General features: G+C 35.5%; 2 protein-coding genes across 3 annotated transcripts in view; one reads left to right on the forward strand and one right to left on the reverse strand.

The window, feature by feature from the left end:
• LOC126832586 (inositol-trisphosphate 3-kinase homolog) overlaps window positions 1-8,429 on the forward strand; it is a 21,694-nt gene extending 13,265 nt beyond the window's left edge. For both annotated transcript variants that reach the window (XM_050563434.2, XM_050563433.2), the window contains exons 7-11: window positions 268-324; window positions 505-558; window positions 1,531-1,650; window positions 2,680-2,856; window positions 3,758-8,429. In XM_050563434.2, coding sequence (XP_050419391.1) covers window positions 268-324; window positions 505-558; window positions 1,531-1,650; window positions 2,680-2,856; window positions 3,758-3,799 — 450 coding nt within the window. In that variant the 3' untranslated portion in view covers window positions 3,800-8,429. The remainder of the gene's footprint in view (window positions 1-267; window positions 325-504; window positions 559-1,530; window positions 1,651-2,679; window positions 2,857-3,757) is intronic.
• LOC126832692 (folate receptor gamma-like) lies at window positions 7,814-19,794 on the reverse strand. The gene is given in 4 exon segments (XM_050563558.1): window positions 7,814-7,824; window positions 12,263-12,404; window positions 12,730-12,915; window positions 19,786-19,794. Coding segments are annotated over 4 exon segments (348 nt in total).
• Window positions 19,795-20,613: the final 819 nt, after the last annotated feature.

Consider the following 20,613-nt stretch of genomic DNA (forward strand, 5'->3'; position numbering starts at 1 on the left):
TTGTACGTGACAAGGAGTACGGTCGCCTGTCCAACCTCGTAGGTTTTCTCCGGGTCCTCCGGTTTCCTCCCACTGCTAAAGACCCCTACGCGCAAGCAAATTATGGAAATAAAATTAAACCATATGTTAGTCCCGAAATGACCTAGTTTGTGTCAAGTGGACGTTAAACCCCATCTCTCTCTCTCTCGCTCTATCAGGCTCCTTAAAACTGATGCCCTGTTATTCCGATTTAACATTTTATTGTATGTAATTTTGTTTATTTTTCAGTTTCGAGAGGAAGAAAGTTCAACATCATCATTAGGGTTTAGAATTGAAGCCATCAGAGTAAGTATATTTATTTTAACAAGATTCAATTCCACCAGAATAAATGAGTAATACAATTGTGCATCTCTGCTCTGCATCTGTCTGAAAATAGCTGAAGTAATATGTTGATGAGATGCAACATCTGATTTCTTTTCCTTTTGCTGTTACGAATAAAAAATGCTAATTTGTAAAATATTTCAGAATTCAGGTGAATCTCCAACAACTAGTCTTAAAAAGGTGAAAACTAGAAATCAGGTAAGCACATGATTACCACTACTTTTTAGCGCCAACAGATAAAGTGAGAAACGGTAAAAACATTGATAGAACTTCTTTGATTGGCATTTAGTAATTGAACATATTAACACAAGGTACAATTTTATGGATACACAATTACTGAGTTTAATACTAAGCGACGTTTCGACGAGGATACTCTCGTCTTTATCAAGCAAATGATATTGCGGAGGACCTTGTTTTTTTCGTACCATTCGAATGAGTAGATGCCCTACTTGCCAAGTCCTCTGTTCTGCACTACTGACAAGGGGAAACCATGGTGGAATATCCCCGGGGACTTTCTCGACCAACACTGGGATTGAACACCAGATCTCCTGATAAATGAGATAGCATTTTACTCACTTAGCCACCGCAGCTACCCAGAATTATGTGGATTTTGTCTATTATTTTGATATGAAAATTGGTTTGTGGCTTTCACGGTTAAATGCTAACACCATATAAACTTGTCCTTGTTTGTCTGTTGTCTCTGGAAATAATCCTTTGTGGATGGCCTGACAAGGGCAGCTGTATAGTCGTTTGGATGGCATGCATGTAAAAGATCCCTTGGCAGTTGGAATTGATATAAGAGTAGGCCATAGCACACTGTATGGCATATGCCTGTTTTCATTAGCCCAGTTGGAACAGAACAATAGGATGTTAAACACCATTTCATTTCATTTATCCTAAGGATGTGAATAGTTACTCACTTTTAGAAATGAAGTAAGGTATCTTCAATCAGGACAGGAATTGTTACATCGGACCTGAAACTGTGAACTACAATACAGCATTGTTCACACTGAACATTTCAACACAAATAAGACTGAACCAATCATACCTTAATCTACATTTCTAAGAATCTACATGTAGATTGTATAATCCCATTGAATATGCTCCTTTATTAATTTGATTAGATTATGTTTGCTGTAAATATTATCATGTAAAGAATTGTATTTTCAGGTTATGAATGTGATATCTAAATTCCTAGAACGACATCCTCAATCTATTCGTCATATTTTACAAAGATTAAAAACAATCCGAGTCAAGTTTGCTGAATCAAACTTCTTTAAAAATCACGAGGTAATAATAATATCCCAGTCATTGTTTTATGTATTAGGCCTGTGAGCTGAAAAGAGCTCTCCTCAACTTGTAGTTAAGTCAATAATCACTCTGCTAAAATAGTTCTCACAGTTTGGACAAGCTGAGGAACTTGATAAACAAGGCTAGTGGTTCCTTTCAGTCCTAAGATTTAGACTTTATTCTAAGTAGCAGAGTTAGTTTAGTTTAAACAATATTTTATTCAATAAACTGAATTGGATTGAACAACAGGCAAAGGCCTATACAGCAGAGTTGAACTGTTACCCACTGACTTTTTTTACCATTTGTTAATGATATAAAATAAAATATGTAAATTATGTACAGGATACAATTCAATTCTATTGAATAGAATTACTATATGCCATTGAAACAATTTATATGAATTATAGGGAGTGTTTTTCGGCTGAAAAAGTGTTTTTCAGTTAAGCTTGAGTGCCTTTAAAAACAATGACTGTGATCTAATTCTTTCATGTGTAGTCATAGACAGAGATTAAATAACATGCAACAAGAGGGAAGTTACCTACTTTTGCATACTATATTGGTATTTTTCAAAATGGCTCTGTTCAAGAAATTCCAGTAAATGGGTAAAAATCTCAAAATAGACCCAAATTATTTTCCAGAATCCATGCACAGACCAACTTAGACTTTGGTCTTTTTTCAAGAATTTATTAAATTCCTTGAAGAAACCATGATGAGCACTTTGCAATAAAGCTAAACAGAGAAAAAAAAAAGATTAGTTCAGACTTTGAAACACGATAACTTGAATTTTAATTTGGTGAGAGTAATGAAAGATGGTGTATAATTTCATTACAACAATACCAAGACTGAAGTACGATAAAGAGTATTTTCTGCTAAGGTTAAGCCGAGAGATGTGCAGTTTGATACAGGGCTGGGGTAATGGTAATGGGTAATGGTAATGGTAATGGAATGTAATCATTACATTTTTTAAGTAATGGCCATGATTGTTCGATACTTTATAAAAAAATAAATTGACTGTATAATTATTTTCAGATTATTGGTAGTTCTCTTCTTATTATGTATGATGAAGTGGGTCATTCCGGTGTATGGATGATAGATTTTGCTAAAACAATACCCGTAGAAAATGGCATGATATTACATCATAATTTACCATGGCAACTCGGTAATAGGGAAGATGGCTTTTTATGTGGTTTAGATAACTTAATAAAAGTAAGTTGAAATGTTATTTCGGAAAATAACACTGACATTTTGATGTAAAAAATCTAAAATCAATCCATGTTTTGTTATTGATCAAAGTCTTATAAAGTGACACAAAGGGGCTGACTCCCATGACATACTTGTCAAGTGGGCCGAGCAGTATATTTTCAGACGTAGGAATTTAATGGGTCCGCACTCGATGATATGTTGTTATGGTACTTGCTGCATGGTGATTACCCTAGCAAAAGCCCTTGTAGTAACAAAAAAACAGCCCTACTGCTGACTTTTGGGGACAGCTCACTTTCCCCACATCTATTGTTTAGAGTCTGGGTCCACCAGGCCATGACTAATTAATCAACAAAGGGGGTTTAAAGTATAGTCTGTAACAAGTTTGTGACACTTCAACATTGTAAATAAATAAATAAATGCATTTTTATAGTATGAATATTTATAAAGAGTTTGATATATAATAAGTACAAATATATAATAAATAATTATATATGCATATATTAACTAAATAATTTGTCCAATCTACTGATAGTGGGAAGTGTTCAGCAGTAACAATAATTAGAGTGAGAAGTTTACACCAGTGATACTAATTAATTAGAACAGACTATAGTTCTACACCCACAGTCTACTAACCTCCTAATCCTTTATCAAAACAATCAAATGTGGGGAAAGTGAGGTTAAACCTGACTTTTATTGCAAGTACACAAGTTAGGGTTTAGAGTTAGAAGTACAGTGGAATTATGAGGTTGAACTTGGCAGAATAATAGTTTGTAATGTTCCAACCCATTTGTATTCTCTAGTGATAAGCAATTAATGATACAAAAGACTTTTGACGATATTCAATGTAGTGATCTTAATTTATTTTCGTTTATTTTAATTTTGGAATCTTTTATCTTTATTTCAGATTTTTTCTGAATTAATCGAAGGACAGAAGACGATATCTTGAAGAAAAAAAGCAAATTGTTCGAAGTTTCTGTTGTATAAGCCAAATATTTTTATAAAACTGTGTTCAATATGTGAATACGATTTATTTTGCCAATTTATATACACCTCAAAAGAGATCAGTGACTTTAATGAAATCAACAAAGTGTGGTATAAGTAGTTGTATACATCAAAAATATTATATGGAGACACAATAAGAACAAAAATATTATATGGAGATACAGAAAGAACAAAAATCATTCTTGATTTTAAACCAAACCAAATTATAAAACCATGGAGGAGAATTTCAGGTGCAATAATAACTTTTGAGAGACAACAATATTGAGTGGACAAAAATATAACTTTCTTATTCTCAAATTTATTTTCAGGAAAGACCCCTCAACAAACAAAACACCTTTATGCTCTGAACAGGATTAGATTATAAGAGCTTTAAATACAGATGTAACGTCATCCTTTGATGTTGGCGTAACATTATTTCAAATAATGTATGGGTAACTTGCCAGTCGTACATTATTTATACTAGGTGATATATTGGACTCGCGTGACATATTTCATTGCACAGCACGTGCGAGTGTCCGTATTTTAAATTGTTTTATGGTCTTGAGTTTAAGACATTGCGTAATATATTGAAACAAGACTTGGGTTAACGCCCTCATGCAGTATCAATATATTACTTATCGTCTTGCTCTTGGCCATTACACCTCATTTAATCTCAGTTATATCTCTGAAGGAGAGGGGAAAATTACAAAAAATGATAGGCCATTAGTTTGAAATATGGCCCTTCTCTGCTAAAAAAAACCCTTCAAATAAAACCCATTAAAATGATACCATATTGATCGGGCATATATTGAATTTATATTGTATTTTATGATTTTCTCTGTTATTTTATTTCATAGCAATATTATTATAATTTATTTATAACCCATACTTCAATATTATAATTTATTTATAACCCATACTTCAATATTATAATTTATTTATAACCAGTACTTCAATATTATAATTTATTTATAACCAGTACTTCAATATTGTATATAATTTAAGTTACTGCTGATTGTCTAGTATTCCTCGAACTTGGATCAGATCTGTGAATAATCTGATTTGTGGGTCACATCTGTAGATGCTGAATAATCTGATTTGTGGATCAGATCTGCAGATGGTCTGATGTTGATCACATCCGTGGATGGTCTGATCTGGTCAGATGACATGAGGTTGATCTGCTGATCTGCCATGGATCAGATCGTCTGAATGATCTGCCATGGATCAGATCGTCTGAATGATCTGCCATGGATCAGATTTTCTGATGAATTGAAATAAATCTTATCTGTTGATCACCTAGTGTGCATTGATGATCATGCATGATCTAGCAAGGATCCAATCTGCTGATGATCTGGTATGGTACCAAGCTGATTATCTTATATGGTACAAATCTACTGATTATCTTGCATGAATAAGAATTTCATGGGTTAGATGAAGTATTAAAGAAAAATAAACTATAACACATACTTATGAAAAAACAGTTACTAATTTATTTTAACTCTCTCAACGTGTTTGAAAACGTTGAGAGAATACTCTTCAGAGCATCTTCAATATAAATCAATAATTGTTCTTCCATGAGTATAGTTTATAGTTTATTGCTCAATCCAGTTACTAAATGCCTCTAAAGTATCATTACTAAAGAAATGGTAGAATCCTGTAGATCTGGGCCCTTACTCACGAAAACTTAAACTAAGTTACAACCGAAATTTTAAGAAATACTGCAACTTCATTGGATATATGCAAATTGATTTTACTGGTCAGCCAATCAAATTGCAGTATTTCTTAAAACTTAGATTGTATCTTAGTTTAAGTTTTCGTGAATAAGGGCCCAGTATAATATATACACATTTCAGGGTAACCAATAATCAATTGTTGATATTTTGTATTAAAGATATTGTTGAGTAGTCTCAGTAAATGTTTACATTTAATAGCTTTCCCATCATAATACTCAATATTAAATTCTATTAATGATGATTTACCTCGGACAATATTAAAATTGTACTTTGATTATGTTAAATAAAACTGAAAGATTGGTTGTATAAATGATTATGCGTGTCCCTTGGAAATCCAATGAAATAGAATGGTAAATATATGTATATGCATTGTTGCATGTAGTTATTGTTTAAAGATACATTATGTACGATTTACATAAAAGAGCTGTCTATTCTTATTATAATAGTTTAAAAATAGATAATGAAAAATGAATATATTGAAAATTTCGGTTGAATTACTTTATCTGAGCAAAGTTTTGAAGTTTTGACAAGAAATAGTCTCAATTGTCCAACATCATTGCCACAATAATAAACAAAGTCTCTGTTTTCTGTCCTTAAATTGACAGTTTCTGGGAGTGATGTCCATATAACTCCAATCAATAATGTTCTATAACCTATGATAAAAGCAAGGAACTATTTATTAGAAGTATGCACGTTTCTGTTTCCTTTGATTAGAGATTTGTTTGTTGAGGTATTTGTTGCTTCGTTTGTTTTAGAAATATGATTTAGTTGAGATATTTTTTGCAATTTTGTTTTAGAAATATGATTTTATTAGAGGTTTGTTTGCAATTTTGTTAAAAATGTGTTCTATTTGGAGACTTGTTAAAGATGTTTTTGATTAGTTAAATATATTTTTTCCAATAAGGGATATATATATTTAGATTAGTGATCTGTATGATAAAAATTATTGTTTAAAGTAACTGTGCATGATTTGCCTTTTTTGAAAAATGTCAAATTTCTGACGGCTTAGTCCTCATTAATATGTACTCAGATTGATTATTTAACATTTAATAAAGAAAACGGAATCAAAATATCAACGCTAGATAATCTGCTGGCTTGGAATCAATTTAATTATAAACACGCCCATCAATTAGATTTTGTGAAACATCAAGATAATGGTGGGCTTATTTACTTAGGTAGAAGTCTAGGTTGATGGAATTTCAGAACAACAAATCTTTGTATATACTGAAAGGAATTGAACCATTTTTAATCTGATATTAGCGATTGATCGTTTACAATTCCTATATCACTCAAATCACGCTCAGAGACTTTAATTGAAGATATATTTGATAAAAGATATTGTTATATTAACGATGTTTTATTAGGAATGTTCACAGTTTTGTCTTGTTGTATGTCATGTTTTTGAAATCCATAGTTTTTAGTTACAGTTTTTTTTTTATGTTGAAATATTTATCGTGTAATTTTATTGTTATTTTGAATATTTGGATGATATAGCATGTAGGAAAACATATGTACATTTTTTAATAAATTCTGGCTAAATGAGACATGCTGCAATATCACTACCATGGAAGCAAACGTTAGACAACAGCACAGAAGAAGGAGACACAATGTAGGCCCCTTATTTTAGATACATGAAACATGTACACAAAATTTTTAAAACCCCAGTTTACAGCTAATATATTTTTAAAAAAATGACTATTTTTGTTTCCCCAATGGTGAAACTTAATCAGAAATGCACAAAATTTGCTGTTTTTGGTTGCTATGGAGTTTTACTATTCTGTTTAGTCATTTTTAATGCAAACAATCACATATGTAAATTTCTAAGAATTTTTTTGATACAAGATAACCGATTATAAATAATGGTTTCCAAATTTTTAAGTGAGGTCCCTGATTGTATAGGGTCTTTAGGAGGCAGTTGATTGAGTCACTCATTTCACTTATGACCACTTATTCCAACTCGAGTGGTCTAATGGGTTCGCCTTAGACCAATAATGTCTGTCATTTGAGTCATGTTTTCAATCCCAAGCTTGTACAGGACAAGGCTCGATTTCCTGCCACTACTAAAGATCCCTACACACATTCATATTATTGAAATAAAATTTACCACATGTTAGTCTACTAATGACCTAGTTATTCGGGTGGGAGTTAGTATGATTGGTTAACTTCAGTAGATTAGAGTACATCTTATTATGAAGGCAGCAGAATATATCTAACCTTTTGTTATTGTATATAATTGAATGATTCCATTAATTGTCAGCTATTTATTATTGAAATTAAAACCATTCTTATATATAATTGCAATACTGGTACCACTTTAAGATTGGGGTAATGTGGTCTTTTTACATCTAAGTGGTTGTACCACTTTAAAATTGGGGTAATGCGATCTTATTACAGCCTGGTAAGTGGGGGTACCACTTCAAAATTGGTGTTATGTGGTCTTATGACAGCTCAGAGTAAGTGGTTGTACCACTTTAAGATAAGATACGGCTGTACTACAAGCCAATTGTGTAATGTGGTCTTAATACTCGATTGTCTTCCATGCTCTAATGTCAATGTAGTTTATTAACAGATGCATTGTGAAATCAATTCTACCATAATTTGTCTCTAATGCAAAAATCGGTGTAACATATGCCATACATGTAAATCGTTGTAACATATGCCTGGGTTTGTCATTGCCCTTTGGCATATATCTATATATTTTCCATCTCCATATTCTGTGTAATACCATATGTAATTTGTTAAGGAAATAATGCTTGATAAAATGTTTTTTTTTTTAAAAAGATAAATAAAATTGTAATTGTTCATTTATTATTTAACTTTATTAAATATTTCAAAATATCTTACACATGCAGATATTTTATAGAACATGTTGATTGTTTCTTGTATTTTCTAGTAAAAGTCAATAACAATGATAGTACTATTTGACTCCCCTCCATGTTTTTTTGGAATGAATTCATGAAATGAAATGGTGTTTATCATACTGCTAATGAAGACTGGCATGCTATGCTATGAGGGGACAGCAATTGAATTCCAACTGTCAAGGACTCTTTTTAGTGCATGCCAACATGTGAGTGTACCCAGACCTTTGTTTTTTTTGTCCCATTTGAGTGACTAGACACTATGCCTTGCCAGGCCTTTTGTCCCGCAAACTGACAAAGGGAAACCACACGTGTGATTGAAGGGAATTTGCTCTGCCCAAACTGGGTTTAAAACGGGACCATACTCACTGATTCACCGTGGCCACCAAAGCCGTTTTGGTGGCTATTTTTATTGTTGACAGATCGCAGTCACAGAGTTAACCACTTGTTTTTTTCTCCTTTTTTTTCCTGGAATCATCAGAATTTTTTCAGAATTTACTCTTGGGACTAGCCTGGGACACTTATTTAACTTTCTAAAGATGCATCTCCGACTTACCAGATAGAAAAGGGAAAGAGCCCGACGTTCCTCACTGTAATATCGGAATACACAGCATTAGTCGCTCCAGTCAAGAAATACTGTCGAGTAATTAATTAACACCGCGGAATAGAGATTATTCGCCGAGTTGCTTGATGGCCATGTATATTCGCTTTAAACTAAGCAATGAAATCAGAGAAGGGCTTCCTACCTACCAACCCATCCCAAATGGATTACTTTGTATTGGCAGAGAATAAAACATAAATATAAAACAATATCCTATTTTCTCTATTTTTAGATTGTAAATTTAATGAAATAAACAATTTTTTGAAATATACGAATTATTGAAAGAAATCCTAATTTATACTGAGCGCCATAGAAAACGCATCACTTTTTTTCCCCAAATATTTTATTACTAGGTGGTTTTGTATGTATAATATTATGCAATACTATGAACTATTGTTTCACACAATGCTCCCAAACGCAAAAAATATCGGCCCGTGTGCACAAAAAAAAAAATTGCACGAGATGCACATGAAAACCCCAATATTCACGTGCAGCATTGTGTGTGAGCCCTTTAAAAGCATGTTTTCAACTTAATGTGCAGTAAATCAACTGTGAAACGTCAATCTGTCGTAATTTGTTGTTGGACGTGTGAAGGAATCGAGCTAGAGATGCCGAGACTTACTGAAAATCAACGGAATGAAGCCATGGGAATGTCCAGGGCTGGCTATTGCCAGACACTTCAATTGTCATCAGTCCACTATTGTAAGGTTGGTGGAACGTGTTCGAGTTACTGGATCAACACGTAACCGTCAACGTCCTGGTCCACAACAAGAACCAGTAAGTGCCAACACCGTAAGACGTCGTCTACGAGAAGTAGGACTCAGTGCACGACGACCTTATGTTGGAGCTATCCTCAGGGATCATCACCGTCAGCGGCGTTTGATATGGGCTCAAGGACACCAGACGCAGAGAAGAGTAGACTGGCAAAGTGTGATCTTCAGTGATGAGAGTCGCTTTCATCTTTATCACGCTGATGGCCGTCAACGTGTGTGGAGACGTCTTGGGGAACGTCTTGCAGACTGCTGCGTCTTCGAAACGGATCGATGGGGTGGGGGAAGTGTAATGGTGTGGGGAGGCTTCACATTTCATCACCGGACCGCCCTACACATTTGCAGTTAATGCTGTAGCCTACCGTGATGATGGCCCGTGGAGGACACACGCGCTACTGACATCTGTGTCGTACTTTTGGTTTTGACCCCTCTGACTTTGTACCCTTGATTACAGATTAAACATCCATAAGTGTACAAATGTGTTGTTATTGATGTGTTCCCATTTGAATATTGTTCACAATAAGAAGCAAAATAAATAAGATATGTTTACAGGATCATTTTGTTATATGAAAAACTAAGTGATGCGTTTTCAATGGCGCTCAGTATATTACAGTAAACAATTTATTGAGCATGTACACTCAAAATTATCTTTGGGCCTTAAATAGATATCCATTATTCCGCAAATCAAATCATATGCAAACAATCCATCATAATTCGATCAACAATTTTATTCTAATGTGATACAATATACATATACGAGAGTCGGCTGAAAAGTTCTAAGCCTATCTGCGAAAGACCTGTACAAGGTCAATGGTTTCCATTTATTTTTCTACATAGTCCCCTTCGAGGTGTACCGATACACACTTTTGCCAACGATGCCAACGATGTTGCAAAGACCTGGATGCCGGTCAGGAAGAAACTTCTCTTCAGCCACCCTAAAAAAGGCCGTTCACAGCTGACATTATGCCATCATTACTAGGAAAATAACCGTTTTTCAATTTTCGGTTACAAATCTGGCCAAAAATTATCAGGATCTGCTTAAAAACGGCGCAGATTGTCACGGGACGTAAGGAATCTGATACGTTTCTGATCCGCAGTCAAGAGTTTTGGCAACCATATTTAAGAAACATTTCTCAATCCTAACTCGTTGGCGATAATGTGCTCAACTCTCTCATAAGAAATGCCCACAACAGTGGCAATTATATGTCAGGTGGCCAATCGTCGATCAGCCATAACCATGTCATGCACCCGGGTAATGTTTTCTTGAATGGTTGCTGTTGATAGCAATGCTCTCTCTGTCACGTTTAAATTCCACACTTCTTTACTGTGGAAAAGGAATCGGCATCATTCCCTAAAGTGAAGACCGTGTCGGCATGTATCTGTGTTGTGGTTAGTACTTTCAGTTGCAGGCACTTGATGAATGTCCTATAGTCAGTTATTTGTCTATTTCTGGTGATTTCAAAGGGTAGGTTCACAAGATGGTCTGATACGAAGACAATACTAACACTACACTTGCAGTTCTCGTGTCTATGATTCATTCAATGATTGTAGGCCTATTAGATCTAGACCTATCCTTTTCACACCTAGAACTTTTCAGCCAGCCCTGGTATTTTGAAAGCGGATTACAATGTGATTTATATAATTTCTCAGAACAAATTTATCCTCTTTATCCAATAAGAGAGTTGACAACTTCTTTTGCCTTTTCTAATGCAATTTTGTCATTTGGGTTACCAGTGCTTCCATCAAACCAAATGTGCATACATGGCTCTGTTTTTGGAACAACTTTCCAGGAATAATTCCAAACAGTTTCGCAGAAGTTTGATGAACTTGTGTAGATTTCCGAAAATGTTTTGCAAGTTCTTCCACTAGGACAGGTATTTTGACCTTGATAAAAGAAAAACCCAAGGAAACGGAAGGTGAAATTCATATTTTAATAGTCATCTATTCGGCTCACTAATTTTACTTTTTTCCTGTATGATACTAGATGTGAACGACCTTGTTGTGGCTTTCCGAGTATGTCTAGCAGTACTTGCTGCAAGATTTTCCGTGTTGATTTTTCATTTTTACATGGGAGCCATGGTGGCTAAGTGGGTAAGACGCTGGCTCACTAGCCTGGAGGTCGCGTGTTCGATCCTTGCATTGGCCGAAAAAGTTCATCGGGATTTTCCGACGTGGGTTCCCCATGTCAGTGGTTCAGGATGGAGGGCCTGACAAGGACAGCTAGCTGTCTAGTCGTTCGGATGGGACGAAATCCAAACTCCCGTGTATACATTGGTGCGCAACGTAAAAGATCCATTGGCAGTTGCAATTCAATATAAGAGTAGGCCATATTGCCGCTGCCCGGGCAAAATGTCCCTCATAGCACACTATATGGCGTATGCCCGTCTTCATTAGCTCAGCATAGGCTTCATTTCATTGCATATTTCTTTTTTACATATACAGTAAATGAAAGGGCTGCAAGTTTACCTGTTGTCCAATTAAATCCTTTACCAGTTCCCCAGTTGGATAAACAGGTAAAATCATATTTACATGCATTCCACCAATTTGTACAGTCTGATTCACACAAGGGTACATGCATGGGTCTTTCATTTCTTATCTTCATGTTAACCTGTTTATTTAGTAAATAATATAAATCTTTGTACCATGATGGTTAAAATATATTTTATTATATATATATATATATAATATATATATATATATATATATATATATATATTAATACAGCACCCCCCCCCCCCCCACACACACACACACACACACCCTCCCCCACCAAAAAAGAGAGTATCACAATAATAAGTCGGGAGTTTGCAATTTTAATATACAGGACGCCGTAGTTGCGTATCGAGTTGAACAGTAGGACGTCGTTAAACCCCATTTATTCATTTTATTTTCTTATTTTCATTTGTTATAAATGATTATTATTTATTTCTTACCGGAATCAGCCATGGTCCGAGATTTGGTGAACATTCATAAAAACATAAATCTTGTATGAAGTGTTTTGAACACTCGGGTGATAGTTGTTGACAGTGGTTTCAATTGAAATTTAGCCAAGCTTCAGATGTGTGAAGACCTACAGATGTTTCCTGGGAACAGCATGATCTGTCCTTCCATGGTTTACACTATAATATAAGAACATTAACATAATTATGAATCATGTGGTGTTTATTCATACCTTCTGTTTCCCTAGTCGTCAAGGAATTTCATGTAATTTTAACTATACTAAGCAGCAAAAGAAACGTCAGGTTGGCATGTTACTCTGAATAGACGCATTGCATAAACCTTGTCAAATGTTTTTATTGTATATTTGGGACCACATCTCCAACTTTACCTGAGCAATAAGGTTTCTTCCCAAACACAGAACTGAACCCAGGAAATGTTCTCAAAAACGCATCTAGACTTCTGAGATGGTAATGTGTTCTCCATGATTTTCATGTAACTCATGCTGCACGCGCTGTTCACCGGGACCAGCCCTATAAAATGCACCCCCATACCTGGTTGAATCATTCACTCAACACCACGGATGATCGCCCCAGAACTAGTAGACCAAGGGTTACCACAATGCGACAAGACCGCCATGTTGTGCGACAGCACGTACAGAATCCCTTCACACGGTCATCTGAGACAGCACGTCAGACAGTGGGAACACACGGAAGACCCATCAGTTTGCCCAACAACACCAGAACTGGCGACACAGGCAATGGAGAACTGTTCTGTTCACAGATGAGAGTCGGTATTGCGTATCAACTGCAGATGACAGGACCAGCATATGGCGTCGACGTGGCCAGCGTTATTCTGTCCAATGTGTCATGGAATGATAGTCATGGGGAGGTTCAAGCATAATGGTTTGGGGGTGGAATCGGCCTGAACCAGAGAGTGGGTCCTGTGGTGTTCCAAAATATAGGTCCAGGGAGAGGAGGCGGCATCATCGCAGTGCGCTACATCGATCAAGCTCTCAGACCCCACGCTATACCACATTTCGCACGTCATCGAAACAACGTTTTCCAGCATGACAACGTCTGTGCCAGAGTTATTCGGGACTTTCTACAGCAGAACGGTGTCAACGTTATGCACTGGCCAGCCCTTAGTCCAGACTTAAACCCGATTGAACATCTTTGGGAGGAAATTCGGAGGAGAATTAATAACGTCGTACCAAGACCAAACACAGCCGATGGATTGCGCCAGGCTTTTCTGAGAGTGTGGTTCCAGGTGCCAATGGCGTTCATCAGTCGTCTGGTTCACTCCATGTACAGACGCTGTGCTTCTGTTATTGGCACTCACGGTGGACACACCAGATACTGGAGTATAGAGTGTGTACAGACTCTAAACCTTCTTGTCAACATACTGTTCACAAAAAATTGCTTTGATCCATTTTAGTAAGTCGTTTTCTAGAATGATTTGATTAAAGTGCCTCTCTGATTTTGAAATCGTACTCACGTTTTTTTTGGTTTTTTTTTTGGTTTTTTTGTTTTTGTTTAGTATATGTAGTGTTGACCGAAAGTTCAGAAACAGCTGCTACAAGATTTTATTACCACCCTTTCCCCTATTCACTTAAATATTAGATATACATTCTGCAAGTGCTAAATCTGCCTATTGCAGGTCTTTCTTTAGGCCTGAAATGTTATCTAAAATATTAATTAGACATTAATAAAGTTATCCAGACCATAATCAGACCTGCGATGTTTATTGGATTATGTTCCGATTTGCTGTTCGACTTCCATTCATGATTTAATCATGAACTGGATAATCGAGACTGTGTTTTTTATCGTACCGACTTAAGTAATGATGATCGAGGCTAGGCCGAAAAATCAATCGCTAAAACCTCGGTTCAGAGTGGATCAATTTGACTGAAGTTTTCAGCAAATTCTCTTTACATTATCTAATTTTTAACTATTATAGTGAGAATTGCCAGCCCTTTATCTAATCTCCCATAATGTATCTTTAATATAATTGATGATAGAAAATATAAACCTGATTAAAGAGAACTGTTTCTGGTCCTGGTTTAATTTTTTGATATCTTCCATCTAAACAGGTACTGACAAAATCAACCAATGTAGTCCTGTTAATACAGGACACTGCTGACACCAAACACAACACTAACAATTGACAAACTTTAAACATCTTCATCTTATATTTACTGGAATACAGATAGATTATTTTCATGTCGTTACAAAATTATTTGCACAGAGACGTAAAACAAGGTACGCTTACCTTGTACGAATTTATTTTATAACAAAAATACTTAAAAGAAATAGTTTTAAAATATATATTGTTTCCTGAAATCTAAGTAACTATAATATAATTGTTAATAACAACATATTTCTAAATGGACATAAAGTTTATGTATCATATTTCTAAATGGACATAAAGTTTATGTATCATATTTCTAAATGGACATAAAGTTTATGTATCATATTTCTAAATGGACATAAAGTTTATGTATCTATTATGCTTTTAAAAATCAACTAGATTAATTCTATATTTATATTTTACAAAAATTTGTATTGGTGATTTGAACTGTATACTTAATTAAAAATACTGAAATACACCCGAAAACAAATGATAACTAAAATAAACGTACCTTCAAATCAGAACTTTTTCTGAAGTTTTGGATTTATCAACGTCTTTGGCTATTTATATAGAACTGTAACGTCTGCTATATCCTAAATCTTATAGACCTTTATCAAATCATAAAGGGGGGAACTCGTAATTTTGAAACTATATATGTAGTTCCTTGAACAGTAATTCACGACAAGTTGTGAATTATACATTCATCTTATTGGCCATCTTCTAATTAACTGTTGGACCTATATGCTGTTGAATGGAATGTTTTAATTTATGTTCGTCAACATAATACTTTCGTTATAATGCGAGAATGAGAATTTTGACAAGACAACCGTGTTCCCTCTACTCTTCTTCAATTTCAAACCATTCGCTTTTTCTTCTTAACTTTCACAGTTTTTTTTCGTTCCATCGGTACGACTAGAAAGCCTTTTCGTGTTTGCCTGGCAGACATCACCTCTACGAAGTGAGAATCAGGCGGGAAAATCTTGAAGATTCTAGTCGGTCAGTATCGGTATACATTCTAGTCAAGATCCCCGATAAAATATTGTTTTAAAATAAAACATTCTTGGGAGTGTGCCTTTAAAATGATAAAATCCTGGTACCGAATATATTTTAACTTTTTAATTTTCATTTTGTTAGAGAAAGAGAGATTTATGTTTCTGTTTACATTGATTGATTAGAGAATAAATATGTTTTGATTAATTAATATGTCAGTTTTATCTATACAAGGAAGCATACTTTGATTTATGACATGAAATAAAATAAAATGAAATGGGATTTAAAGTCCTACTATTCTGCACACAAACTAGGTTATTTTGGGACTATTCACTACGTCAGTGCTTAGATGGAACCTCGGATTTTTTGTCCCATCCGAACGATTTGACGATGTCCCATGCAACTGACAAGGAGAAACCATACCAAAAAATCCGGACGAACTTTCTCGGACAACACTGGTAGCGAACCCGAGACCCCATATGCTTGGCGACCAAACGTCTGACTCATCATCTTCAAGAAGGCTTGAATAGCTCTAACTCCGTGCTGCTGTGCAATGGAAGAGGGCAGTATCTACACTTTTGGCCAAAATACGTTTTTAGTTTTTTTGGTATCTCAATTAGGTACAGAGATATACAGTGTCAATTTTGGCAGTAAATGTAAATTGCCCTGGTATAACTAAAGAGAAAAGCAGTAAGTGTAGACACTGCATGCCGTTTTCCTTAGTACATCTATGACCACCTAGAGCGAGATTTTGGCAATAAATGTAAAAATTGCCTTGGTATAACTAAAGACAAAAGCAGTAAGTGTAGATACTGCCGTTCTCCTTAGTATGACCCTAACCCTAACCCTCGTACTTGTATGACAACCTAAGGCCAGGTGTTGGCAGCAAATGTAAATTACCCTGGTATAACTATGTGCAAAATCTACAAATTTATGTCAAGGGTTTGGACTCGAGAGTGGAAATATCTAGAACAAATGTCTTCCAAATATAAAATACTTTAACTTGTCAAGTTTTTAACCGGGTGTTTGTTTTACAGTTTTTATCTTGTCATAAACCACCATAAATTTTATTGTGAATTTCAAAAGTAATCAAAACAACAACAAGTACATCGGAACTACAGAAACCGTAGTCTCTATCATTGAGACAAATATCCTACGTTAAAGACTAGGAAGTTCCGAGTGTCCGAGACTATAGAAATCTCCGTTTTGTATCCGTGCCATATTGGAATTGTGAAGTCGCATCCAAAATCGACGCGGCATTGTCAAAACAACACGCCTGCCAAATTTCATATCGATCGTACTAGAATTGGCAGAACTTTTGGGTGTTTTTTTTTTAAAGCGCGTGGTCCTTCGAATAACAATATATATATATATATATGGTTTATTGAGTAAGTGTTCCCTGAAGCAATGACCGCGAGTTTTACAACATAAGATGTACGCTGTCCTACGAAAGAGAAAGGCAGTATCTGCAAAATACTGCGAAAATCGACTTTTAAGTTTGGCACTTTCCTGCACTCATAGTTTTCAATAAAATAATGCGATTTTATGAACTTAAGGAAATATATTGCTTCTCTTTCGATATAACGTGTCGATTGTTATGGCAGTTAAAGGACAATATTGGTGTCAGTCATTATCACATATGTGATAGAAATAATTAAACACGTTCCAAATATCGCCCATGTATCTGTTATCACTCGTCACATCAGTCAGTTATATAGAGAGATGACTCGTGTTTTCCTTTGGCGTTCGTCACTTCCGATTCAGGAAACCTGTATTACTCAGCTATCGTAGCAATGATCTCTGTGTTAAAATTATATTTGGAATTTGTTTAACCAGCTCTATCACATATGTGATAATGACTGACACCAATATTGTCCTTTAAACTCTACACAAAGTTTCAGCACTCTCTATTTAAGTTAGTCAAAGTCCCAAAGCGTAGATGCAGGACGGAGGGCCTGACAAGGCCGGCTGTCCAGTCATTCGGATGAGACGAAAAACCGAGGTCCCGTGTACACATTGGCGTGCACGTAAAAGATCCCTTGACAGTTGGAATTCGATATAAGAGTAGGCCGTAGTGCCGCTGTCCGGGCAAAATTACCCTCATAGCACACTGTATGGCGTATGCCCGTCTTCATTAGCCCAGTTCGGAGCAAAACAGTAGGACGTTAAACCCCATTTCATTTCATTTCATTTCCCAAAGCGTAGACGAAAAAAATGTTTTGCCCAGCTAAGACATTCACCTTATGCACATCTACATCAAATTTAAACATTCTACTTCAATTAAGAGCAGAGTTGACGTTTCCAAGCAAATTCATGGGGGAAAAAAATGCATTTGATTTTAGCTTAATACAAATCTAATCAATATTAGCAAATTGTTTCCTTATACACAGTTTGTATATCCCATACACGACAGAGACATACGGTCGTAGGCCAATATCTTCATTGATTTAACGGGATATTATTAGAATCATTCAATTTCATGTTCAGAGAGAGAGAGAGAGAGAGAGAGAGAATTAATTGGGGTCTAACGTCCACTCGACACAAACCAGGTCATTTCGGGACTAACATATGGTTCAATTTTATTTCAATAATCTGCATGCGCATAGGGGTCTTTAGCAGTGAGAGGAAACCGGAGGACCCGGAGAAAAGCAACGCGGTTGGACAGGCTCTTGTCACATACAACCGGGGAATCGAAACCCCGCCAGTTGACTGAATGAAAGACCTTATGATACAACGCGGACGTGCTAACCGTTTGGCCATCCAACCCCGCAAAAATTTCATGTAGAAGAAGGTAAATAGTTTGACTTCAGTTAAATAATGTGTAGTGTTGGTTGATGTTATTTCGCTTGATGATGGGACAAATTAAAAAAAGTCATCTTTTCATTTCGAATAGATTGTGAGGAAGTCCGTCTCTTTTAGAACATATAATCTTTAGCTTAGACTGTAGACCGTTGAACATACGATCGGTTATATATCAACTTTGACTTTATATACGACCCTAAAAATTTGACATCTCACAAAACAAAGCAATAAAATAATAGTAATAATAAAAACTTTATTTAATGAGGCAACTTATTTAGTTTGCAAAAAACTAATCTTCCATAAGTCCCTCCTAAGCCACAAAGACATATATACATGTAATATCTGGATAAATTCAAAATCTTTCGAAATGCAATAGCATTTTAAAGTGAGAAGTTTCTTGCTAGTAAGTCACGCATAAACTACAAAACATATACACGTAAAATATAGGAAGGACACTATAATTACACACAAAATAAGATAGAATGTAGTTGCAAGTTAAATATACACCCAAAATAATAAGTATGTCATCAGTTGAATATTATGGTTTCTTCAGTGCTCAATATAAATGAGTTTTCAGTTTAATCTTAAATTTTTCAACATTTTTACACATCTTTATATCAAAGAGAGAGAGAGAGAGAGAGAAATGGGGTTTAACGTCCACTCGACACAAACTAGGTCATTTCGGGACTAACATATGGTTTAATTTTATTTACATAATTCGCTTGCACGTAGGGGTCTTTAGCAGGGGGAGGAAACCGGAGGACCCGGAGAAAACCCACGAGGTTGGACAGGCGACCCTACTCCTTGTCACGTACAACCGGGGATTCGAAACCACGCCAGTCGACTCAATGACAAACTTTATGATACAGCGCGCGCACGCTAACCATTCAGCCCCCCCCCCCCCGATTATCAAAGGAAGTTTCAGTATCATTAGTAGTACTATTACTTGAAAGAGTTACATTAGTCAAACAGTGGAAGTTATCAATCAATGGTTCAGTAGAATAATCAAAAATATTAGTGGTGTTAGTCATATATTACATACAATTATCATAATCAATTTAATCAGAATCATACGTAGATTTTCCGGTACCATCGATAAGTGTATTTTGACCCGAATCACGGAGGCTTACTGTGGACATCCTCCCGTCACTGGGTACTGTTATTAATATTTCGTTACGCTGCGATATGTCTCGAATTGAAATTCAGATCTGTTTTAGCCACCACGGGAAGATAGGGGTGTGGCTTACCGGAGACGTGGAGTATTTTTGCTAATTGGTTCCAATACAGAAGGTAGACATACACTTACCATTATACATACCAAACGCAATTATAGGACTTCTGATTGTAGTGTTTTGTATTTTTAAGGTAAAATGGTTCTAAATAATCAAGAAGTTTTGTTATTGTTCGTATTTACCGTTTTTGTGATACCATCATTACTAGCAAACATTATAGCGTTATATTGTACTATTACAGATATGCGATACCGATGGACTTTAAGCAAGGAAATGTTATTAGTTCTAACCGTGGTTAATATAAGTTCCTCGTTTGCTGTCGCTATTTACCATTTGTTAATAACCTTTTCATTATATTCGACATTTTGGGTGTGCGCCGTAAGTGGGTTTACGTCATCATTTTTCCCACTTTATTCCGTTGGAATAGGAGTTTTACTGGCCGTGGAATGATATTTGGCATTGAATAAACCATATTGGTATTTTAGTAATGTGTTTAACTATCATCTTCGATTACCCATGGTGTTTATGGCTGTATTGTGTGCTCTGGTTTGTTTAATTGTTTTGGACCTGTTTTCGCAAGTAACCAGAACAATGATACTAATATTAGGATTTGCTTAAGTTTCCTGTCACACCAGGAACAGCGGAAGAGACTGTATTTCCAATCATGTATGCTGTTACTGGAATGGTGTTTATAACCGTATTAATTGTGTGTAATATATTTGTTAT

Source organism: Patella vulgata, chromosome 9 (assembly GCF_932274485.2).
Source record: "Patella vulgata chromosome 9, xgPatVulg1.2, whole genome shotgun sequence".
NCBI classification, from domain to species: domain Eukaryota; kingdom Metazoa; phylum Mollusca; class Gastropoda; family Patellidae; genus Patella; species Patella vulgata.